Consider the following 27,090-nt stretch of genomic DNA (forward strand, 5'->3'; position numbering starts at 1 on the left):
TCACTGTGTAAACTTATAACTCTCACTTATCTAAAGGCCGACTGTTGGTGCAGTGTGGATATGAAATTATATAAATTATATAAATATGAAATCTTTGTTTTCTTGATGCAGTGTCCTGTCTTTAAAATCAGTAGCAGTCTTTTTAAGGTACGACACAAACAAAGTGCTGTAATCATAATTCAATAGACCGACATGGAAAATATGCTATACAGGAGAACAGTTAAAAAAAAATTGGGATACATCATTCTATTGAATGCATCCAGAAGAGACTGCTTAATTTGCAGATCTAAGTTGTGAGAGATGCTTTTCTACCACTGTGATGTATAGGCATATTGGATTTTTACTATTTTCTAATATACTCTTTTACAGCTGCAAATCAAGAAAAAAAATGCATTGTGAAGTTGAAACTAGTTAGGGGGAATGATTAGTTTATTTCAAAAAGGCTAGATAAAGCCTTTCAAATAGAGGATTTCTGAAGACTTGTTAGTAGCAATGTGTTTAAGATGTGTATGAAGAAAGTGACCAGTGGGTGAGCAAGAATGCTACATTGGTTTCTTCTGTTTTTATTTCCACTGATAAGCCGGAAGCATTGTTGCCTTTGATTATGACTAACCTAATGGGACAAATCTCACCTGACAGCATGGTGAACTAAGTGCAGTTCTCTTCATTTGCTCCAGTAGGGAAGGCAGCTCATCTGCAGAGTACCGTAGTGAGGCCAGACAAAGTTTCCTCTCTTGACCCTGAAGTTTACAGCACTGCTCGATGCCTGGATGTTTAGGGAATGGAGAGTCCTTTCCACATGACTTCTCAGATATCTTTGTAGCCTTGGAAAGAGATTGCTATGCAAATAAAAAGCAAGCAACATAAACGCAAAAGGCAAAACAAAACCACAGTACTGAAAATATGAACAATTTTGTCTAGTATGTGTGATGTCTAATGAAACATGTTTCATTATAAATCCATTTATCATGGTTGGAGATGTGATTTTATCTTTTAATGTAGTTCTAGTTTAGTATACACTGTAAATTCTAACAAAAGGTTCAGTTTACTTAAAGTTTGGAAAACGAATGCCTTATTTTTGCAACGCAAATTTAAAGGGAAAACTGAAGTTAAGTTAATAATCTATTTAAAGTAAAGAAATCTAACCTTATCTAACCTAATCTAATCTAATCTTAAGTAATAAATATCAAGTAAGTTTAATGTCAATTCTAGTTAACATACTCTGGAATATCTACTAATCTTACTTAAGATTTAATAGTAAGATTACAGGAGAAATCCCAGTTAACTAATAGTGTTATATTGTATTCTGCAAACATCTATACTATTATTCTCAACATGACTTTAATCTGCCATTTTATGCTACGGAGACTTAAACTATGTGCAATCGGTTTCCACATTTTCTTCAAGTAAAGTGAACGTTTTTAGTAGCTCAAGTAGCATACAGTAGAATGCACTTAACACAAGCATGAAATTCTCAACTGTTTAAATTTGTAAACAGGTTTTTACAGAAAATTTAAGATCACAATAAAAATATGCTTTTTAGGGGTGTCCCCGACTAAGGATTTTCATAGTCGAATCGGAATTTTCGAATATTGCTGATATTCGACTGATAGTCGAATCATATGTTTGGGGGCGGGGCAAAATACATTGAGTCAAGTCAGACATTCGACAGCCATAATTACTGATGTTAACACACAGGGATAATGTGTAACAAATGCCTTGCACATACAAACGGGGTAAATCATGTTTTTATGTGTTGATTAAAAGATAGTTAACACTACGTCAGCGAAACCCTAACAATTCACAACTTTTACAATAGTGCTCTCCTTATAAAGTTAGCCTATATTATTAATGTTCTGCATTTCTGTTTTGAGCTGCGCGCGCTGAAGATGACCAGTGGTCAGGCCCGGCTGCAGGATGAAATGACTGAGGGGGCATGTGAAATTGTTAAGTGGGCGTAACTTTATTACACCATCAATGATTAATACACACTGAGATCTCGCTTTGCAATGACAGATTTTTAAATACAGCGCTCCACACTCCATATGCAACTGCAGGTAACCAGAGACTAGCAAATTTTAAACAGCGTAATGATGATAGATCATGTCCTATACCTTTTTAGAAGAGCTGCAGTCTCCTTGATTTGGCACTGAATCTCCTTAGTAACCTTTTAATGTTTAGCCATTCCCTTCCTTTAAACCAAACACTGCAGAATGAACGTTTCCTGCCATTGAACATACGACCTCAGTACGACTGCAGGCAGACCTGGACTGGGCTCTCTGTTCCGAGGTCATTAGGCAGCAGCGGAGGAGGTTGGGGTTGAGACGGGACTGCCGCTTGGGCCTGGCTGTCCAGTTCGACGCTCGTGCTGGGTGCTGCTGGCTCTGAGTGTTGGTGCTCATCAAAAAATGCAGCTGCATTTTGATGGCTGCCATCTTCATCAGCTGTACTCTCAATCACACTTTCAGTGTCCTTTTTATGGTCTGAAATATGCTGCATATACTTTCTTATGTCCATTGTTGAATATTAATGATAATTCACATTTTAGCTGAAACTGAATTGCTGATAATATCACACGTTCAGATATTTGCTCGACGGACACCGAATGGCGCGGGGTTGGATAAAACCACGCCCCTTGCTTTAAATTTAAACAACTGTATTTTCCATGTGACTTAATACCCACATCAGGAAATCACACAGTCGACAAAAGATAAGCCAGCGTCATTTATTATGAATAATTAACCCTTTCACACTTAAAATAAAATATTTTAAAATATTCTAACTGACTCCCGAGAGTAAGATTTTTCAAGGCGAGTTATTTTAGAACGTTCCCCCTTATTGTTTCCATGGCAACGTGTCATATTTGTCACGTAAAACACCGCAGCCACAATAATAACACTGTATAACAGATGTAGGCTATCCTTCATTTCGTTTTTCCTTTTTTATTCGAAATATTCACAAACTTACTGATATCTATCTGATATTTCGATTCTCAAATATGTCTAAGTGAGTGTGTTTGGTCATTTAAAAACCTTTATAACAATAGAGTAAACTTTATAGTTAGCCTACTTCCACTGTGTTTGTCTGATATGAAAAACACACGTCTGCAAATTATATTTGAATAGATTGTTATTGCTGCTTTCACAGATTCCAAATGTAGGCTATTGTTTTTACCATTGCTTATGTGTAGCCTATTTAAATGTCTGAAATCTAAAATAAACATTATGAGGTTGAAAACACTGCATAGTTGTGATATGACAGCGCTGAGCTCGTCCGTCTCTGGCTCAGCGCCAACCAACGCGACACTAGAACTGATTCCACAGACATCAGTATTTTACAAACTCCAAATGTAGGCTATTGTTTTACCAGTGCTTATGTGTATTTAAATGTCTGAAATCTAAAATAAACATTATGAGGTTGAAAACACTGCATAGTTGTGATATATGACAGTGTTGAGCTTGTCCGTATCTGGGTCAGCGCCAACCAACGCGAAAGACATTTGAATCTGGCAGTAATGTCACGAGTCACAACACTGAACATTCTAAATCCCACGGGGATAAGGTTCAATTATTATTTAACTCAAAAGGTTTAACATTTTATTTTTAAACATGAATACAAAAATGAAACAGAGGGGGCACAAGTCAGATCTGAGGGGGCATTGCCCCCTTTTGCCCCCTTGTGGCGCCGGGCCTCTACTGTAAAGTGAGCATTTGATAGCAAGTTTTTAATCAATGGGATTAAACTCATAATTTCATGTAGAATACGCTTTGTTATTTATACCACATAATGTTAATTTTAGGATTTATAGGTCCTGTAAATCTGTAAAAATTGTCTGCGCGGCTCTGAATGCGAACTCCTTTTGTGGACGCGTTCTTCACGAAACAAATGAGCAGAAACACGGCAGCTAAACTCTAAAAATTCACAGCGTTTTATTATAATGGTCTTCTCATTATAATAGTAAGTATATAACAGTCCCAGCTATAGCTATTAATATTCTGCATTGTAGTTTGACCTGCTCGCACTGTGCGCTGAAGAGATATCACTGTACTACAATGAAGCGCTTGACTCAAAACCAAATGCATCTTATATCAGGTGAATAGTATATCCACGATATATATATACACCGGCTGAAATGTTTTGAATTCACTTGTACCCTACCTGAAAAAATCCAGTCTCTGCCTGTGTCAGTTCAACCCTGTCACGGCTTACGCTGCTGGAAGGAACACGGAGCCGAGGGATAAACGAAACAAGGATTTATTAAATTATACATAGGCAAGGTAAGTAACAAATAACAGGTGGCAAGTGGCAAGTGGCAAGTAACAAGTGGACAAGTAGACAGGTTGACAAGTAGACGAGTGACTAGTAACGAGTAGACGAGTAGACCCGACAAAACAGAACTGAAAGGACAAGGCTTTTATACAAGGGATAATGGGGAAACACAGGTGGATGCCATGACTAAATTAACAGGGACATGGAACACATGCGGAAATGACTAGACACAACTGGGAACTAATCAAACCACACACGGAAGACAGAAACTGGGTCACAGGGGCAAAAACACACAAAATGAGTCCAGGTATGTGACAGTACTCCCCCCTCCCGGTAGGTGCGTCCTCGCACCGTAGAAACAAAGGGAGGCGTGGGTGGGAACTTGGGAGGAGGTTCCGGTGGAGGACAGCCTCCCAGGAGGGGGCCAGCAGACAGGGACCACAGAGGAAGGAGCCAGGGAGGAGATGACGGAGGGAGGAGCCAGGGAGGAGACAGGAAGGATCTGAAGCAGGAGGTACCCAGCAGGACCCAGGCCACAGCCATAACGGCCCAAGGTGGGGCCGACGGTGGAAGGAGCCATGGAGGAGGAATGGTCACCGACTCCAGGGACTCGACCCACGGCAACGGAGCAAGTGGAGGAGGAGCCCGAGGTGGAGACGGAGAGCCGAAGAGCCAGGGTGACGGGGAGGAGCCGGAGGTCCTAGGCGGAACTGATGGCTCTGGTGACTGACGCGGCGATGTGGATCCGGAAGGCCGCGGTGAGGCCAGAGTGACCGAGGACTGAGGTGTAGCCGAGGGGATGAAGGAGCCTGACGGAGCCGGAGGGACGGAGGGATGAGGCGAAGCCGGAGGAGTGGAGTCCCGAGGCATAGGATGGACGACGCCAGACCAAGGCAGAGCCGGAGGGACGAGGGAGCCAGGCAGAGCCTGCGGACTGCCGGGCCACGGCGGAGAGGAAGGAGCTAGGAGCCATGGTGGAGCCGACGGGTCAACGGGCCGAGGCGGAGTCCAGGCCTCAGAGGCTGGAGGCGGAGGTGAGGGAGACGCCGACCAAGGCGTCGCTGGAGGATGGCGGTCCCGCTGAGCTCGCACCACAATGATGGTAGGCTGAGGGCGAGCAGAGGGGCAGCCAGACGACAGCGGAGGAGGAGGCAGGAGTGGGTGGGAGGGTGGGAATTTTGGAGGAGCAGGCATTGGAGTAAGCTCTGGGGCTGGAGCCCTTCCTGGGCTTAACGGAGGATCAGGAGCCCGTCCTGGGCTTAACGGAGGATCAGGAGCCCGTCCTGGGCTTAACGGGGGTTCAGGAGCCCGTCCTGGGCTTAACAGAGAATCAGGAGCCCGTCCTGGGCTTAAAGGAGGATCAGGAGCCCGTCCTGGGCTTAACGGAAGATCAGGAGCCCGTCCTGGGCTTAACGGAGGATCAGGAGCCCGTCCTGGGCTTAAAGGAGGATCAGGAGCCCGTCCTGGGCTTAACGGAAGATCAGGAGCCCGCCCTGGGCTTAACGGAAGATCAGGAGCCCGTCCTGGGCTTAACGGAGGATCAGGAGCCCGTCCTGGGCTTAACGGAGGATCAGGAGCCCGTCCTGGGCTTAACGGGGGAACAGGAGCCCGTCCTGGGCTTAACAGAGAATCAGGAGCCCGTCCTGAGCTTAACTGAGAAACTGACATAGGTGAATTGGAAACCCCCTCATTTTGACCCATTTGGCGCTCCACATTTTGCTCCCTCGCGGTGGGCAGTGTCGCCGGCTCTCGCACCTGGTCTGACGGGTTGCTCTCTGGCTCTCCGTCATCGGTGGGCTCGGGCTTATGCCTCGTACCGTGGGGAGATTGTAGGCTGGGCTCTGGGTCCAGAGTGGACCTGGCGAGATCCTCCATTGGGCCGACCGTGAGAGGTGACCCATTTCTCACCAGATTCCACTCTATAAATGCGGCGACATCCTCCCGAGGACCATCTTCGGGCGACAACGCTCTGCACCTGGAGTTCAGGCTGGCGTGATAAAAGGTGCAGAGCGCGTGGTCCGGGTAGCTGGTGGCATTAGCTATCCAGAGAAACCGTCTGGTATGGTCCTCGAGAGACAGTCCCTCCTGCTCCAGCAGGAGGAGGAGGTATTCGGGGCGATAGAGGGGATCCATGACACACTGCGGAAAGAAAAAGACTGTGAAAAAACGGAAAACAAAACGGAGGGAAAACACGCAGTTTTTAACTTTTTAGGTCGGGTCTTCTGTCACGGCTTACGCTGCTGGAAGGAACACGGAGCCGAGGGATAAACGAAACAAGTATTTATTAAATTATACATAGGCAAGGTAAGTAACAAATAACAGGTGGCAAGTGGCAAGTGGCAAGTAACAAGTGGACAAGTAGACAGGTTGACAAGTAGACGAGTGACTAGTAACGAGTAGACGAGTAGACCCGACAAAACAGAACTGAAAGGACAAGGCTTTTATACAAGGGATAATGGGGAAACACAGGTGGATGGCATGACTAAATTAACAGGGACATGGAACACATGCGGAAATGACTAGACACACCTGGGAACTAATCAAACCACACACGGAAGACAGAAACTGGGTCACAGGGGCAAAAACACACAAAATGAGTCCAGGTGTGTGACAAACCCGTTCTCAATAACACGACTTTACACTTTCTAGTTGCGTGTAATGCATACGCCAAATGCCAATTTTGAGTCTCAATAAAGTTAGAAAACCCTGCCGCCAAGATGCTCCTCTGTTTGTCACGGATTATGGAAAGTCAAACATAAATCTATAGGAGTGGTTGGATTTATTCATGCACTTTAAAATATTTATTTGAAGCTTCTTTCTTTTCAGATTCTTATTCCCAGATTGATCACAATCAAGTTCAAGTTCAAGTTCATTTATTTATATAGCACATTTAAACAGCCGCTAGACAGACCAAAGTGCTTTACAGAACAAGCATATAAAAATAAAAGCAGCAAAAACAGACATAAGCACATAGAGAGCAACTAAGCTAAGATTAATTATAAAATCAAGAAGCAAATGTAAAATAATAAGAACAGTCTAAGATAAGTAATCAATATGCTAACGAGAATAGATAAGTTTTGACCAGAGACTTAAAAACAGAGAGGTTGGGAGCCGTTCTGATCTCTAGAGGCATGGTGTTCCACAGACGGGGCCCTGCCACCGCAAAAGCACGCTCCCCTCTACGCTTAAGTCTGACACGAGGGACTACCAGCAGCGCCTGGTCGTGGGATCTGAGACTTCTGGACGGAATGTACGGATGAATAAGTTCAGAGAGATAAACCGGTGCTAGGTTGTGTAAAGATTTGAAGACAAAGAGAAGAATTTTGAAATCTATTCTCTGCCGGACTGGTAACCAATGTAAAGATCTGAGGATGGGAGAGATATGATCATATTTGCGACAATTATGGATGAGTCTGGCCGCAGCATTTTGGACTAACTGAAGACGGGAGATTTGAGAATCTGATATACCGCAATATAGTGAGTTGCAATAATCCAGTCGACACGTGATGAAAGCATGAACTGCCATTTCCAGAGTTATTGGAGTGAGAAAGCCTTTGATTTTAGAAAGTAAGCGAAGTTGGTAGAAACCAGAACTGACTACAGATGAGATGTGTTTATCAAACTTTAAAGGCTGGTCAACAAGAACACCTAAGTTCCGCACTCCTGTAGATTTAAAGGGAGATAGATTCCCCAAGTCTGGGCATGTGCACTGGGACCTTTCACTCGGGCTGAAAACAATGACCTCGGTCTTATCATCATTAAGGGATAGGAAATTTTGAGCTAGCCATGCCTTCACCTCCTCTAAGCATAGATGAAGAGAGTTTAATGCTGCAGGATTATTGCGCTTGATTGGAATGTAAATTTGGGTGTCATCTGCATAAAAGTGAAAAGATACACAGTGTTTCCTAAAAATTGTGCCCAGCGGTAGCATGTAAAGAGAAAATAGAGAGGGAGCCAAAATAGAGCCCTGTGGAAGACCACATCTCAGGGGTGCCATGGAGCTGGAAAAGTTTCCCATCTTTACTAAAAACTTTCTGTCAGTAAGGTAAGACTGGAACCATGACAGGACAGAGCCTTTTATGCCCACCCACGTCTCCAGTCTAGCTAACAGAGTAGGATGGTCAACGGTGTCAAAAGCCGCCGACAGATCTAGGAGAACTAGAACCACAGTGTCTCCACAGTCAGTGGAGAGATAAATGTCATTTAGCACTCGCAGGAGAGCGGACTCAGTGCTGTGGGCGGTCCTAAACCCAGATTGAAAGACCTCATATATACAGTTATTTGACAAAAAGTGTTGGAACTGATCCAACACGATTTTCTCTAATAACTTGGAAATGAAAGGTATGACAGAGATGGGCCGGTAATTTTTTAAAACAGAAGGATCCAGTGAAGGCTTCTTGAGCAAAGGAGTGACCGTAGCCACTTTAAGATTGGCCGGAACAGAGCCAGTGCTTAGACACTTGTTAATAAGGGATACCATACCTGGACCCACCGTGTTGGTGATTAATTTTAAAAATCTCGGGTGAATGATATCATTTGGGCAGAATGAAGGTTTGAGCTTGGCGCTCACATCCTTCAGTGTCTGGAGGTTAATGGGAACAAAAGCCTCCCAAACACAGGAGGTACGCGGCATAATAGGGGGGAGAATTAATTTAGGGCAGATACTGGTCCTTAATGTAGTGATTTTGTTAATAAAAAATCTCTGGAAGTCTTCACATAGAGCATCTGAGGCAACAGACAATTTAGCAGATGGGTTTAAAACAGAATGAATGACAGAAAACAAGACCTTAGGGTTAGAGTGATTGGATTCAATTAAGTTTGAGAAGTATGCGGCTTTAGCTGATTTAACAGCGTTCTGGTATGCTATAAGTGAGTCTTTGAACATGCGAAAGGAGACACTGAGCTTGTCCCGTTTCCATTTGCGTTCGGCCTTTCTACATATTTGTCTTTGGAGACGAGTGTCAGAATTTTGCCACATATCTGATTTTGGTTTGGGTTTGTGAGGCTTAAGAGGAGCAGTCACATTTGCTACTTTAAGCCAGGCAGAATTTAAAAGGCTAAGATGCTGATCTGCATCCAGATCAGATAAAGGTTGGTCCAAGTGCCAGTGAGAGCATAGCTCAGTAAAGCACAAGTCGAAGTTTGTGTTGAACTGAGGAGAATAGAACCGCGACATAACAGGATCAGTAGTGGGTTGAGAGAGCTCCAGAAGAGACAGTGACAATAAAATAGGCTTGTGATCAGAGAGAGGAAAATCAGAGATAACAATATCGGTGACATCAATCCCATAAGATAACACAAGGTCAAGTGTGTGGCCCTGAGTGTGGGTAGAGTTTTTGACCCACTGCATTAGGTTAAAAGCATCTATTAAATCAAGAAACTCCTGCGACAGGGAGTTAGAATGACAGCAGACATGAATATTGAAGTCGCCCATCAAAAGGAAGCGATCATAGTTTGTGGCAATGTTGCCAATGAACTCAGTGAATTGCAGTATAAAATCCTTAGTGAAGAGTGGAGAGCGGTATATCACCCCTATACAGATGGGACCATTCCAATCTAGGTGGAGAAGCTGAGTTTCAAAGCTGGGGAAGGTCGTTGCAGGGACCAGCCGGCATCGTGAGGAGAGAGAGTTATTTAGAATAGTTAAGATCCCACCCCCGCGTCCATTAGGACGAGGAGAGTTAAAAAATGTACAGTTTGCTGGAACCAGTTCTGATAAGGGAGTTAAATCACCGACCTTTATCCATGATTCTGTGATGAACATAAAATCCAAATTGTGTGATGAGTAGAAGTCGTTTAATAAAAAGGTCTTATTCACCACGGAGCGGGCGTTTATTAGCGCCAACTTAGGTGGAGGAATAGACACGTGAGATGACGGCGCTTTTCTCAATGAGCGCAGATTTCCGTGATTTACTCCGTTCCGCCGGGCACGTCGGCCAACACTGCGGAGATCAACCTGAGTGGCAAGACTCGTAGATGTAAAACAGGCAAGATGTAGAGGGAAAACAGGACGCAGACATCGGTAAACCGCGTCCCGCGGGTGCCATGCTACAGATCTGCGTCCAAACGAAATGTCAGCTTGTAAATAAGCTTTCAGTTTCGTCATGTAACCTCCGCGGTTACCTCGTTTCCTCCTTCGCTTTCTCCGCACGGTGATTAGCGGCCACCGGCAGATATCGTGCAGGAAAATAGATGGGGGAGGCTCGTACGGTTTGTGAAGTGGGCATTCCACGTCCACGGTGTGAAAGTTCGCGAATGAATCCCCAACGGAGATGCGGATGTCTAGGAGAGCTTGACGGGCGTACACCAGCCGCGTACAGCAGGTAAACGATACATCAGACAGAAAGAGAAGAAAACACGAGAGCTGCAGACGGCATGCCAAACACACAGGCGCCATCTTGCCATCCACACCCAATCACAATAGGCTGAATATTAACTTATTGGCAGAAAACCGCAAGTTCTGTGTGAAATCAGACATTTGAGCGCTCACATATAGTCAGAATGGCATAATCATAACAGCCTACGAATATTCGACTGTTAGATTGGTAGTCGAATCAGGATCCTTGTATCGAAGCATCAAATCGTCGACAATTTGAGTTCACCCCTAATGCTTGTAAAATGTGTTTTTTTTTGTTTGTTTTTTTTTTTTACTCTTGACCTCTTGGCTAGACAGCATTCTGCTGTCATGACATTTGTCAAAACAGGCACTGTTTGCAAACAGAACCGACATTTTTTAAAAAATAAAGTAGGCCTTTACAACCCTGAAAAAACAGACTTTTTCTACCAACGACAAACAAAACGACAGCAACAACTTATTTGAACCAGTTGAAATTAGTGCAAATGAATATGCCAATTATGCCTACTACACTGCAGCATAGGCATCCAAGGCAGAATGTAAGGAGACACAAGTTTAGCTTAAAAGCGGATTTTTAAGGGTTTGGAGTTTGGGTTTCATATTCTTCCCTCCCAAAGACAGAAATACCCGCTGAATAAAATCAAATGTGTTCCTCATTGTCTTTGGGTAGTCTAAATTTAGAGCATATATCAAAGCAAAGAGAAGACATACAGCATGTGGCAAATTTGGGACATCATCCATGACAATTGTTCCCTCCAGAATGATGGCCCTTATTGCATCCACGTTGAGGGCATTTGGACGTTTGGTAGGCATTGCTTCATGTAAAACGGTGAGCAGGCCAACATCAACTTCACTGAAGTCTGTGTCTACATCCACATCCTAAGTAGAAACAAAAAAAATAAAAAATAAGACAAGTGTGAATTTCTTTCCATCAATATTTGCTGTTGAGCTAAATAAAAAAAAAAAGTTTTTAAACTTCACTGCGAATGATTCATATCAATGACCAGAGCGGGTATGCAGTGATCTGCATCAAACACAATGAAATGTAATCAAGCTTTAAATTATGATCACTGTTACGAACTTGAAAGAGTCTAGGGCATGTACCGCAACATTTATATATTAACGTACTGCTGAAGGTGGGGGTATGGTGGAAGAACACATGGCAGACTCTTTTAAAGGGAAAAATAAACTGGGCTTTATTCACAACAAGCCAAAAGGCCACTGGAACCAGTCAAAACAACAATAATGCGCGCTTGGTACAATGTGATATTATAAACAAAACAAACAAACAATAAATGGGAAAAGAACAAAAAGTGGCGTCAAAGGAAAGAACAAAATATAACAAAACAATCCTTAATCTAAACCTAATCTAACCAAAACAAAAATGTAGAACATAAACCGAAATCTTCGGTGCATCCGGCACCCTAACTAAATGACCTACAAAAACAGAAATACAAGGGACGGCGCTCACTTCTTACCTAGTGTGTCTAACAAATCATCTGCTACGGGTGCAGTGTATATCGCGATATACTAACCTGCGTTCTCTTCCCAGAATGTCAGTTTTTTAACCGTTATCTCCGAGCGAATGAAAAGGTAGACACAAACTAATCTCGCCCATATTAGAGCGTAACAAATATTTAGAAATACAAAGAAACAAAGTACATAGCACACAACTTAATTCGCGGGCAGAAACATAGACAAAAACTCAGTTTACGGCAGAAAACTCATTCCGCTACAGAGAGCTCGATTTACTACAGAGGAGTTCTCAATGTGCTCCGGAGAGAAAGCATGAATGAACACGTAACCCCTTTAACCAGGTGGGCAGCCTCCGATTGGCTCTGAAGCGGCGCCTTAATGATGACTGATGTCCGACTCGGCCACTCATAGCAACCTGTGAGCAGAGAGAGTAAACTAGAGACAAAGAGAAGATAATGAGCACAACAACCGACACGTGCTCAATACACCGACATGCACAGAAAAATGAAAATAGAATACGTGTGGAGCGTAACACCTCCCCCCTTAAGAACCAACTATATGGAATAGATCAAACATATAGTTGTTCAACCAGTGATCAAATCCCGCAATAAGCAACTCTAGATAGTGCGTCAGCTATCACATTTTCGACGCCTTTCTTATGTTTGATTACCAGATTATAACCCTGTACAATCAGAGACCAGCGCATCAATCGTTGATTCAGATTATACATACGTGACAGAAAAACTAGAGGGTTATGATCTGTAAACACCATGACTTATAGTATAAAATATTGGAGGACCATTAAAAGTGCTAGTGCCTCCTTCTCGATCGTCGAATAATTCAACTGATGTCTGTTGAACTTCCGGGAAAAATAACAGATAGGATGATCGATACCATCTTTACCTTCCTGAATTAATACAGCTCCAGCACCAACGGCACTCGCGTCCACATCGAGTTTAAAAGCAGAATCACAGTCTGGTGCGGCTAAAACAGGTGCATTACACAGAAGACCTTTGATCGAGTTGAAAGCATGCTGACATTCATCAGACCATAAAAACGTTCGGGATGGACTAAGAAGTGAAGTCAGCGGGTGCGCAATCGTCGAAAAGTTTTTACAGAAACCACGATAATAGCCAGCCATCCCTAAAAATCAACGGAGTTCACATCGGGTGGTGGGAGCAGGGAACTCAACTATAGCGGTAACTTTTGCTTCTACTGGGCGCACTTGACCTTGACCGACTTCCTTCCCAAAATGTGTGATAGTGGCCTGCCCAAATTCACATTTAGCTAGATTTAAGGTCAGCAACGCTTTCTCAGTACGCTCAAAAACAGTTTGCAGTGAAGACACATGTTCTGACCAGTCAGTAGAATAAACTACTAGGTCATCTAAATATGCATTACACTTAGGCACCCCAGCCAACACAATATTGATAAGTCGTTGAAAAGTGGCTGGTGCGTTGCGCATGCCGAAAGCCATCACAGAGTACTGAAGGAAACTATCAGGTGTTACAAAAGCCAAGATGTCAGAAGCACGAGCCGTAAGAGGAACTTGCCAGTAACCTTTTAACAGATCTAATTTACTGACATAACAAGCTGAACCAAGGTTATCAACACAATCTTCCATGCGCGGCAGTGGAAAACAATCCAGTACAGTTACGGCATTTACTTTTCGATAGTCAGTGCAAAATTGCGCAGTACCATCGCTCTTTGGCACTAATAAGCACGGAGAACTCCAGGGACTACAACTAGATCGTTCAAATCCATGCTCCAACAGATACTCAACCTCATTCCGCATCAGAGCTCTTTTTGCTGAATTCACGCGATACGCATGTTGTTTGATCGGAGCAGCACCACCCACGTCAATATCATGCTCTAACACTGTAGTACGAGAAGGTACATCATTAAACAAAGCAGGAAAATCATTAACCAATTGCATAATATCACATCTTTGTTGTTCAGTTAAATGAGACACACGAAATGCAAAATTAGTTAATACCTCAGAATTCGTAAGTCGAGCGCATTGCTGGTAAGTGTGACATAAGATTACTCCATCGTCCTCAGGATCAGCGATTTCTACAGCAGCGCAAGCTACTAAAACAGGAGATGACACAGGGACAGTAATTTCATCTGCAAGTAACACATTCTGGACAGCTTCTCTGTTGTGAAAAGTCTTTAACATATTCACATGACACACACAAGTCTTCCTCTTCCTATCAGGAGTTCCGATAACGTAATCTGTATTACTGATTTTTCTCACCACCTCATATGGTCCAGAAAATCGTGCTGATAAAGCAGACCTTACCATAGGCTGCAACACCAACACCTGATCGCCCTTATTAAAGTTACGCTGTACAGATTTACGATCGTAGCGACACTTCATTTTTTTCTGAGCAACTTCAAGTGACTCCCTTGCCACTGAACAAGCTTTGTGCAAGCGTTCACGGAACTTGCTCACATAGTCTATCACATTCACTTTAGGATTAGACTCTGAAGACAACAGATCCTCCTTGAGCATTTTCAAGGGTCCTCTGACAGTGTGTCCGAATACTAATTCAGCAGGACTGAATCCAAGGCTTTCCTGAACTGCTTCTCTGATCGCAAACAAAAGTAATGGTACACCCTCATTCCATTCCTTACCCGTATCCATGCAGTACTTTCTGAGCATTGCCTTCAGCGTTTGGTGGAAACGCTCAAGCGCCCCCTGGCTTTCAGCATGATAGGCACTTGCGACCCTGTGGGAAATATTTAAACTGGACAACACTTGAGAAAAGATCTTCGAAAGAAAATGAGTGCCTTGATCTGTCTGCACAATTTTCGGTAAACCAAACATAGAAAAAAACTTCACCAGTGCTCTAGTTACAACAGGTGCTGTAATCTTCCTCAATGGAATTGCCTCCAGAAATCTAGTCGCAGTACACATTACAGTCAATAAAAACTGGTTACCGGTCTTAGACTTAGGCAAAGGGCCGAGACAATCGACGATAACATGCTCAAATGGTTCTCCTATCACTGGAATAGGAACAAGTGGAGCACACGGAATGACTTGATTCGGTTTGCCTGTGATCTGACAGGTGCGGCAGGTGCGACAAAATTGTGTGACATCAGTTTTTAATCTAGGGCAAAAGAAATGTCTCACAATTCGATGATACGTTTTCTTAATTCCTAGATGTCCCGCCAAATCGTGATCATGAGCTAAAGATAGAACTTGCTGTCGGTAACAGGAAGGAATCACAATCTGATACACACTACCCCATTCAGAATCCTCTGCAATATCAGGGCGCCACTTACGCATCAGTAAGTCGTTCTCCACATAATATGTAGCTTTCCTCTCTTGAGCGGTCTTTGAAGAAACAGCAGCAACAAAACACTTTTGAAGGCTTTTATCCTCCTTTTGGGCAGAAATAAGTCTCTCGCGCGTCACACACAGATTTATACTCAAGGAACTCAGAACAAGGGATTTCTCTACAGTTTTACTCTCATCAGCTAAAACGTCACTGATAAAAACAGGTGCCATAAAAGATGTAGCCAAATCATCCACTGCATTTATCTTACAAGCCTGAGCTCGCGTTACCACACAAACTGGAAAAGTGTCAGGATAAGACCTCTAAAGTTCATCAGGCTGATCTGACGCAACTGGATTATCAAAAACTTCCAACAAAGGCATGATTTTCCCACCGGCTAAATCATTGCCAAGGATAAATTCTACCCCATTCACAGGCAATCGTTCACGAACGGCTACTTTCACAAAGCCTGTACACAGTTCTGATTCTATGTGAATCTGATGCAACAGAACTTTAATGAGACCCATCTGTATGCCCTGTACTAGTACATTACTGCCACAGAAAGTATGTTCAGAAAACGGTAGTACTTCTGCACTAATAAAAGACTGCATTTCCCCAGTATTACGCAGCATTTTAACTCTTATCTGTTCCGCAGAATTCCCAGTAACGGAAATTAACCCTTCCATCAGAAAAGGTGCATAGCTAGAATCAGGCTTATCACTAAGTTCGACTTTAACAGAATCCACCAGTTTCACAAATCCAGCACTCTTAGGTACAGAACTCGACTGTTTTCGTTTCAACACAAAACAATCAGCAATTAAATACCCCTGTTTGTGGCAATAAAAACATTCCAGATCTTCCTTTGACTTTAAGTTAACTTGTTTTGGTCGTGACGAACTACTCAAATTCACTTGAAAAGACACAGCTTTCTCAGAACGTGCAGGACTAAACACATTTTTATGCGTTAATGTGAATTCATCTGCCAGGACAGAAGCTTGAGACAAAGAAGTTACTTTCTGCTCATTTAAATAAACGACAACCCGCTCAGGTATACAGTTTTTAAATTCTTCTAAAATAATTAATTCTCGCATGGTTCTAAAATCATCTGCCTTACTCGAAGTACACCACTTGTCAAATAAAATGCCTTTCTCCCGCGCAAATTCCACATATGTCTGACTGGAATTTTTCTTATGGCTTCTAAACCGTTGCCTATAGGCTTCTGGCACCAACTCATATGTACGCAAAATTGCAGCTTTCCCTACCTCATAATTCACGCTATCCTCTACGGACAACGTAGCGCAAACATCTTGAGAATTACCTGTTAACTTGCACTGTAACAGCAAGGGCCAAACCTCTTTAGGCCAATGAAGAGTTGATGCAATCCGCTGAAACACGCTAAAATAGGAGTCAACTTCTGTTTCACGAAACTGCGGCACAAGAGAAATATGTCTACTGACCTCAAAGTTGGTTCCCACCGAGCCAGCCCCCGCCGAAGCATCAGTAGGCTGTAAGGGTTGCACAACTGGAACAGGTGTCACTTTAGCTGCACTCAATTCAAGTTCACGCAGCTTAACCTGCGTCTCCGCCTCAATTTCGAGTCGGCGGACTTCAAGTCGAAACTCCATATCAGCCCGATGGTCTTCTGCCCCTTCGCGCTCCTCCATTTGGACTCGCCCTAAGCGGACTTTAAGCCACACATCACTTCTCCAGACTCAGCCGAGCCCGGAGAAAAAGGCTTAAAGGGCGGCAGAGCAACCTTAGCCCCAGAATCCTCTACCTCAGTCATTCCACCTCGCTCCTCTTCGCCAGGGCGACCATCAGCACCTTCACCAACTACTGCAGGCGACACTAAAACCACCTAGTTCCACCAACCTTTGAGACACATTATACTTAATCTCTCTTTTTAGCCGCTGCCTCGAAACAACAATCTGATAATGAGCAGCGATACGCAACAACTAATCTTTTCTACATTTATTTAACTGCTCAACCGTAGGTGCACTGACAAAGGTGTCTTAATCAAAATCAGCCATACTTACTCCTGAAGCTAACGTTTTAGACCCAACACACTAGTTACTGCCTCGCACAACATTAACTCTTCAAAAAAAAACTGAACATGGACATTCCACCATCCACACCAGCAGTAATTAATATCTCGGGAAAAATATATATAGAATTTAAAGATCCCAGACGAGCCCCCATTTAATGTTACGAACTTGAAAGAGTCTAGGGCATGTACCGCAACATTTATATATTAACGTACTGCTGAAGGTGGGGGTATGGTGGAAGAACATATGACAGACTCTTTTAAAGGGAAAAATAAACTGGGCTTTATTCATAACAAGCCAAAAGGTCACTGGACCCAGTCTAAACAACAATAATGTGCACTTGGTACAATGTGATATCAAAAACAAAACAAACAAACAATAAATGGGAAAAGAACAAAAAGTGGCACCAAAGGAAAGAACAAAATATAACAAAACAATCCTTAATCTAAACCTAATGTAACCAAAACAAAAATGTAGAACATAAACCGAAATCTTCGGTGCATCCGGCACCCTAACTAAATTACTTACAAAAACAGAAATACAAGGGATGGCGCTCACTTCTTACCTAGTGTGTCTAACAAATCATCTGCTACGGGTGCAGTGTATATCGCGATATACTAACCTGCGTTCTCTTCCCAGAATATCAGTTTTTTAACCAATATCTCCGAGCGAATGAAAAGGTAGACACAAACTAATCTCGCCCATGTTAGAGTGTAACAAATATTTAGAAATACAAAGAAACAAAGCACATAGCACACAACTTAATTCGCGGGCAGAAACATAGACAAAAACTCAGTTTACGGCAGAAAACTCATTCCGCTACAGAGAGCTCGATTTACTACAGAGGAGTTCTCAATGTGCTCCGGAGAGAAAGCATGATTGAACACGTAACCCCTTTAACCAGCTGGGCAGCCTCCGATTGGCTCTGAAGTGGCGCCTTAATGATGACTGACGTCCGACTCGGCCAATCACAGCAACCTGTGAGCAGAGAGAGTAAACTAGAGACAAAGAGAAGATAATGAGCACAACAACCGACACGTGCTCAATACACCGACGTGCACAGATCAATGAAAATAGAATACGCGTGGAGCGTAACATCACCAAAGAAAGATGACAAGATTTATAGCATAAGAGTTATAAAACAAAAAATATTGTTTCAAAAGACATCACTGTGCATAAGGGTGATTCATCATTTTTGGGTGAACTACTCATTAAATTTAGTTTTTTATTCACCAGAGCCAACTGCATGCTTTCAGAAGACTTGGACTATTACATACAAGTTCCATGGACTACTTCATTAAACTTTTACATTGTTCTTCATTATTAACATAAAACTGAAATAATAATGTACATTTAGAATTTTTTTCTTATTTTACAATTTACTTACACTGCTTGATCCACCATTTAGCATTATCTCAATTTAAAGGGATAGTTCACCAAAAAATTGAAATTTTGTCCTCATATACTCACTTTCAGGTTGTTACAAATCTGTATACATTTCTTTATACTGCTTAAAAAAGAGGAATGATATATTTTCAAGAATATTTGTAATCAGACTGCCACAATTGACTTCCATCGTAAAAAAATATTATGGAAGTCAATGTTGGCCCAAAAATACGGGTTAAAAACTTTCTTCAAAATATCTTCCTTTGTTTTCAACAGAACAAAAAAATGTATACAGATTTGTAACAACCTGAGAAATTATGACAGAATTTTCATTTTTGGGTGAACCTTCAAGTCATATTTGTTTCACAAGAGACAAATATAGTATTTACTGCAAAACTACAAAAAGTATACATAGGATTTTTTATATTTTTCCAAACATGAGCTATACTCTCATGGAATAAAACAATATGGCAATTTAAAAAAGCAGAAAGACCAATTACATTACTTACAAAGCATGTCCTGAAAAATTCCTCTGGGTCATCCCCAAGGAAGTATACTGCGTTGCGAACATGTGTTACATCAGATGGCTATGAAAAAGTATAGACAAGTTGACATGTTATAGGCTGAGGGTAAGATAGAATTATACGAGAATACCTTTGAATCAGCTTGATGCAAGATTTCATCAAGTATTCTTCCCTGATTTCCTCCTCTTTTCCGGAAAATTTCAAACAAGCGTGCAGAGTGTGTGTCCAAAGCTGCATAGAACTCCGATTCCTTCCTGATAAACATGTTATTTTCTGTAAAGATCTAATCACAAACATGCAGTGACTATTAACATTCCAACATTCAATTCATAAAAAAACACAGGGTTTTGAAGAGGAAAAGGATACCAACCTGGCTTTCTCTGAAAAGTGCTGGCCACTTTTTCAAGATCTCACAGACAGGAGGTTCAGAGTGGATGATTTCTTTCCATCTTAAAGCAAATGTACTGTCCATCTTCTTGCCAATCAGGCTCACATTTGGGGGACTCTTTTTCATTTCTTGTACAAGTTCTATTCTTGTGCATTCTTGACTTTCCTCATCTTCTCCATTAGGAAAGTTTGGTAAGTAATTTAATTTAAATTGCCTGGGTTTTTTGATGCCTGACTTTGTTGCCATCGTTGCACACCTCTTTCCCCCTAATGTTACATTACTACAGCCAGATTTACACAATTTAGATCCGTAGTTGGCCATTTTTAGATCCGTAGTTGGCCTATTTCAGTTTTTCCAGTCAGCTGAGCCTGTTGGGGAGCCCTGTTCAGTAAAATAGGGATGTACTTTGATTAGAGCTGCAGCAACTTGGGCAAAATCTTAATCTCTTGGATATGCCTTAAAGTTGTACATGGCCCCAGCAAGTGCTTCCAGTATGTCATTTTTTATGTCTCTTTTGACATTAAGAGTTATACCTTATATCTTTAAGAAAAGCAAGGTTTCCCTGACGGAGACGGTACTCAACATTAACAGAGAATTTGCCTATTTCAAAATCATCTGGCCATTCAAGCTGTTGTTCAGCAGACAACTGCTCTGGGGCCTCATTTATAAAGCGTGCGTACGCACAAAACGGGGCTGGAAACGTACGTACGCCAGTTCCCACGCAAAGGTTGTGATCTATAAAAAACAAACTTGACGGGAGAATGTGCGCACCTTTAAGCAAACTTTGAGCCGTGCGTACGCACATTCTGGAGACAAAGGGAATTGGCGACACCGATGGTGAGGTCGTGAACTGAAGTTAGATTGTAGAAAATAAATGTGAGAAGAACGATTATAAGAATGAATGACATTTAATTTTCACTCCATTTCATACGTTATATCCACATTATCATGAAGATTAAATCCAACAGTGTTATTTGTGCCGATTGTTTTAGGCTATATACATCTAGTAAAATCCAAACGTAATTCAAAATGTATTAAAAGTAAAATAAAATAATAATCAGCGCTGCCTTACAGTCACATTGTCCACAACGGGAGCACAGGAGGACATGGCGCGATACATGTGATAGCCTACAGAATAGCATGAAATACCCTTTTATTAGAGAACTGCAGAACACAGTGTAAAAAGGAAATATTTTCCTTAATGTACATAGCCTATATCATAAAATGTCAAAGTCTGCAAATACAGTCATGAAGCACAATCGCTACTCATCATCGGTCCTAACTATTACGGTGTTCATTACAAAACCGTCAAGAAGCATGTGTTCACTATAACATTTTCGTCTTAAATTTTCGCCCACAAATTAATTAAGTGATTTTGTCAAGGTGTTAACGATCAGTCTATTTGCTAGAAACATATAAATTCTCCGGTGACCCGGGTATGTAATGCTTCATGATGGCACTCCTGGCACTGTTGGAGGATTACGCTAATGGCAGAATAAGGAGAGAACGAGTTTTCAGGGACCATGATGATTTCCTGGCCCATGATGATGACTGGCTAATAAGCCGATTTAGATTCCCTAGAGCTGTGCTCTTGGATCTATGTGCTGAATTGGGTCCAGTATTAGAGAGGGCAACACGCCGGAACCATGCCATCCCAGTCCAAATACAAGTCCTCACCACTCTGGGGTTCTTGGCAACCGGCTGTTTCCAGCGGGAATTGGCAGACAGGTAAATTAATAATATAAAAAAACTAAGTAATCCTCAAATTTGTCTCTAAGACCTTTTTGTATATGAAATAATTCTATTGGAATCTATCATCTCACCCTATAGGTCTGGTATATCACAGCCGTCCCTGAGTGCCATAATATCTGTCGTTTTAAATGGTATACTTAATATGGTTAGTCGATACATCAGGTTCCCCTACACTGTGCGAGAACAGGCCGAAATTAAAACGCAATTTGCAGCAATGTCTGGTTTCCCAAATGTAATCGGCGCAATTGACTGCACTCATGTTGCTATAAGGGCACCATCTGAAAATGAATTTGCTTATGTTAATAGAAAGCATGTGCATTCTATTAATGTGCAAATCATATGTGACTCCAACATGACCCTCACAAACATTGTGGCACGCTGGCCTGGTTCAACACATGATTCCTTTATCTTGACACATAGCAGTGTAGGGAACAGACTAAATGCAGGCGCAGTACGTGATGGCTGGCTTCTTGGTGAGTTTAACAATATTAAAAAGTAGAAACTGTAACAATTTTGTTTTTAATATAATTATAACCTGCAGGCGACAGTGGCTACCCCCTGAGACGCTGGCTCCTCACCCCATTTTTAAACCCGCAGAGCGCAGAGGAAACTCATTATAACGAGGTCCACTCTCGTGCCCGCGCAGTTGTGGAGCGTGCCATCGGCATCCTGAAATGCAGATGGCGTGCTCTGGATGCCTCGGGTGGCAGACTTTTATACCATCCAGCAAAAGTGTGCAAGATTGTCAGGGCGTGTGGTGTTTTGCACAATATAGCACTGAGAAACGGTATTCCTCTCCCTCCTGATCTCCCTCTACCCCAGCATTACGACCCCGAGCCACAGCCCCCTGGCCGACAAGAGGGATATCAACGAGGTGCAAGAATCCGTGAGGATGTCATGCGGCGTTTGTAAAGAAAGACAAAACTCAAGGTTCATGTTTTAACTGCATCTTTTAATGATTGTGCAATTTCTTGCATCACTTCTCTCATCTGCCGTAGCTCATCTGCAACCCTGTTGACAGCGTTTATTGTCTCTCGCTGTAACTGCAGGACTGCGTCAGTGAGTACCCGACCACTTTTGGACGTGCCAGACGCAGAAGGGGCACTGCTTTGAGCCGGACGCTGTGCATCTGCATCTGAGAACCCCTCACCCTGAACCTCCTGTTCATTTACAGCTTCAGACTCCGGAAGGACTGGAGGACAAACAATTGGCAACATTTATCCATTTATCACCCCACACACTCAAATGTACAGCGTTAATGATTAAAAATCGGTTTAACCTTGCTCCTCTGTGGTTTCAGTCACGTCAGTGTCTCCCTCCTTTTCCGACACAATACCACACACGCTGACCTCCCCAATTATAGCCGCGATTTTGCGGTCCACTGATGTGAGATCAGCTGTACATGGGCCCCCACCAGTTGCAGCCACGCTCTGGCGGTGGGAGGACAGTTTTCTCTTTGCCTCCACCTTGAATGAATGAGAATCTTTATTTCACATATTTTGCATACTGTAAGCACATGTAAATAAAACTTTTTGAAAATCAATATTGCTATTTATATAGGTATATAGCCTAATAAAACACAAATGTAATATGTTGGTAAAAAAAAAAATTTGTATACCTTCAGGTCGGACCATTTTTTTCTTTAATTCTGCAACTGTCCGTTCTGTCCCACTGACACAATTGACGGCAGAAGCAATACTTTGCCACTCGCACTGCTTCTTTTTATTAGTGACCCCACTGCTGTGGCCACCAAATAACACAGTTTTCCGAGCCTCCACCTCCCCTACAAGTGTTTCAATCTCAGTATCTGAGAAATTACGTTTTTTTCCTCTTTTCTCACCTGTCGCCATTATTAAAATTAGGCTAACAGAAATGCACGTTTTCACTTTCTTGGATTAATTAATTGGCGGGTCGCATGCCAGTTTTCCAGGTATATATGGGATTCCACTCTCATTTACATGCTGATCAGCAATCATGAGGTGATTTGCATTGACTATTTATGGTTAAAAATGGGCGTGTACAGGGCGGGATATGAGGCTGGTTCACGTACGCACATCTGCGGGTGATCTGTGATTTATAAAGGGAACATTGCTTACAGGTGTGCGTACGCACGGTTTTATAAATCGGAATATTTTTTGGCGTACGCCATTTTTGGCTTTTGGGCGCACGTAAACTTTTAGTAAAGATCCTACGCATAGTTTTATAAATGAGACCCCTGATGTATCAGAATCTGAGAGAAGTACAGTGTTAGCTTGACTTGAGGAGGGAGATGTGTCTAGAGGAATTATTTTCAGTGTTGCCCTGTCTGGCATCAACATCAGCTGGTTTTTCAGGAATTATTACTTTTCGGTGCACATAACGCGAAGTATCATCGACATGGCCAAGTGAAATTCTAAAATGAAAAGAAAAAAAGCAGGAGTAAAATAAATAAATAATAATACAAAATAATGTAATTTAGCAGCAGATATAATACTTCAATGTGACAAAGAACTGGCCTCTGACATTATAAGCAGGGAAGGGGTCATTTAGTTCTGAAGGCAGAACAACTTGCAGCAAATGTAAGCTGCACAATTCATAAGAGCACAAATGCTCAATGTACCATGCAATCTGAGGTTTGCAGCGAACATTATGTCAGTGTTGATCATCAAGATTTTTTCAATCTGCATGAATTCTGGCAAACCTGAACAAGATCCAATTGAAACCACCATGTCTGGGCAGTACTTAATTCCATCAATGTAAACACTTAGATTACACAACACCCAATTTAAAATCTTCATAGCAGTGGTGCTGGTGTGCCTTACTTTTATGCGCATTAAAAGTGGAGTACACATTAGTCTCAAATGAACAGTCTTTGAAAGGACACTGAACTTTCTCGTTATTCTTTAAATAAGTATGCAAATGGGCAAAATAATCTGACTTGCAACATGGCTCAGTTAAGTCACAAGCATGGCACTTGTAACGAACTACAGCATGACCAGAGCTACTTGACTCTGCAATTCTATGCTGGGTATGGATTTTTGATAAATGCACTTTTAATGCATTGAATGATTTAAAAGTACATGGACACTCAATATGAAGACATGGTTTATGCGGTAGGTCATCTCAACTAGCTCATCATCTGGAATTCTAAAAAAGAAAGAAAAAAAAGTCAAAAGTTAATGAACAAAAAACAATCAGATGCATAGACCAGTGTTTCTTTTTTTTCATTTTTTTTATTGTTGGATACATGCAAAGCAGGTGACCAGTGAGTTAAATGGAAACATAACATTTATAAGGTATTATTCTAAAAATAAGACTGTTCAAGTTTATGTGCCAACTTATATTTAAATTAGATTCAAGGTTGTTTATACTCTGCTTGAGGAGGTGGGGTGAAGGGTTATGCTAAAGACAGGGAACTACACTGCGACAAAAATGGTAGCATATGCGACCATTTGGAAATGACATTGCGACCCGAATTTTTATGAGGTCGCAAATGTATCACTGATTATTTTTGTACCTTCCTTATGTTTTAGGCAATATGCTATGGTTTACTATGAGCATTTATTAAAACAGAAATGTGTATTTTAAAAATATGTTTTATATTGTGCTCTGAGCATTCAACACATCAAGTTGGATTCAGCCCCGCGATGCGGGAAAGCTGAACTGAGTAGCTGGTTACTCGCGTGCTGTGTTCGGGCCACACGAGAGAGCCGCGTCTCACGAACAGCAACACTGAACTGAGTATGGAGTCAATTTAACGATGTATATATACGCAAAAGATTTATGTTTTGCAAAAGAAAATAAAGTTTTGCAAACGAAAATTAAAGTATTGAGGAAAATAAATTTGCTTTTTGCAAACAAAAATTAAGAATTGCAAAACATAAATGAAACGGCGCGAAAGCAATGATTTTGCAATACATATTTTCCATGGTCATATTTATTAATTTATTTGCAACTCTGCTTTTATTTTGCGTGTCAGTTTAGTTTGAGCTTGCGATACCATTTTTCCTTTGCGCTTCACTTTTCAGCACGTCTCTCTTTGTGGCACTGTTTTGACTTGGGGGCGGAGTCAAGGGTCGAGTGCATGTACAACATGACTCCCTGGAAGTGACGTCATCGGCCCGAGACACAGCTCACTGATCCAGGTCCTGTAATGATGAGCAGAGACTTTCGAGTAGATTGTTTATTTTTATTCAATAGCATTAAAACATTCATGTTTTCGTTTTATTAACTTTATTAACAAATGTATGTGTATTAGCAGCGTTTGCTCAAGTTAAAGAAGTTGTTAACATGAAAATCTGCTGTTTATTTCTCTCGATGTGCACACTTTTATAGCATTAAAATGTGTATTGTTTCATTTGGTTAACTGCAAGTGTTTGTTTAAATCTCTTAACTTGTGGGAGGACGCCAGCACAAAGAAGCGTTCGGACTATAAGAAAACGGATGTGTATCATTATAATTGATGCATTGTCTCTTAAAGTGACCGCGCCTAATTTACTAGCTCTGCTGTCGGTGTCTTTAATGTTAATCCAAGAAAATGAAAGTAAGTCACTCACTGCTCTTGACTGAATTACTTTGTAGTTTTAACAAGAATTTATCCACAGTCAAACTAAAAATCAGATATAATTTATTGTATTGTTTTACTGGTGGATGCAGGACACTAGTTCATTTATGTAAGTGACTGGTGAGTATAGCAAAATACAGCGAACTGTGAAATATTATACCCAAAAATTCTTCATACTGTAGACTACCAGTGAAATTGATAAAAATATATATATATTAAATTAGGGACCTGACCATGTTTTGCTTAAGTGTTTATTTCTTTAATTGCTAATGCAAACTTTTCACACCACAGACTGAACAAAATTAAGCATTGCTTGGTAATTGTTCAACAAAGTTTGGATAGTTGTGTAAATATTGTCATATTGACAGTTGTCTGAAGTTTTGGTTGATTTCATTACATATTTTTCTATCAAAGTTATCTGACATTATCAAAATGAATTTGTTCACAGTTTAACTCTGAGTTCTTGTCATATTTTATTACCAATTTCTAAACTATAACAAATAAACTGTGATAATGTGAGAAATGTTGAAGGTGTCTGAATACATTTTGATTTGACAGTGTATTTTATTTTACAGTGAAGACTATGCAGTGCTATTTTAAATTAGTTTCTAGACACCTACAAACTTAAAAAAAGGAAACATTGTTTAAATAGCACAAATAAATAAACAGAACGAACATACAGTAAATATTAAACCATTTCAAACAGGGCCCACTGTACAACCTGCACCAGGACCCCTCTAACCCCAGCTATACAGCCCTGGGTTAAGGTATCAAGACAGAGCAATGCACTGTGTGTACTGTAAGAAATAAAACAAGAAGACATGTGGTTTAAAAGATAGCAAGTAAAATAAAAAGCACATCTGTATGCAATACAGTTTCAGTATTATCCAGAGCGGCTTACTATAAAAGATTTGTGCGACCAAATTATGTTTTGCCCAAGTAACTGAAAAAGTAAGTCGTGCAAGTGCCACCAGTGGAAAAGTTTAGTGTAGTTCCCTGTACAGACTTAAAGGGTTAGTTCACCCAAAAATCTAAATGATGTCATTAATAACTCACCCTCACGCCGTTCCA

The 27,090-nt window shown here is 41.6% G+C and overlaps 1 protein-coding gene across 1 annotated transcript in view; it reads right to left on the minus strand.

The window, feature by feature from the left end:
- The window catches only part of gc (GC vitamin D binding protein), a 72,606-nt gene that overhangs the window by 34,482 nt on the left and 11,034 nt on the right, over positions 1-27,090 (minus strand). The window contains 2 exon segments of the mRNA XM_059549273.1: positions 614-671; positions 674-824. Of these exon segments, the coding sequence (XP_059405256.1) occupies positions 614-671; positions 674-824 (209 nt within the window).

This window comes from Carassius carassius, chromosome 5 (assembly GCF_963082965.1).
Source record: "Carassius carassius chromosome 5, fCarCar2.1, whole genome shotgun sequence".
NCBI lineage: Eukaryota > Metazoa > Chordata > Actinopteri > Cypriniformes > Cyprinidae > Carassius > Carassius carassius.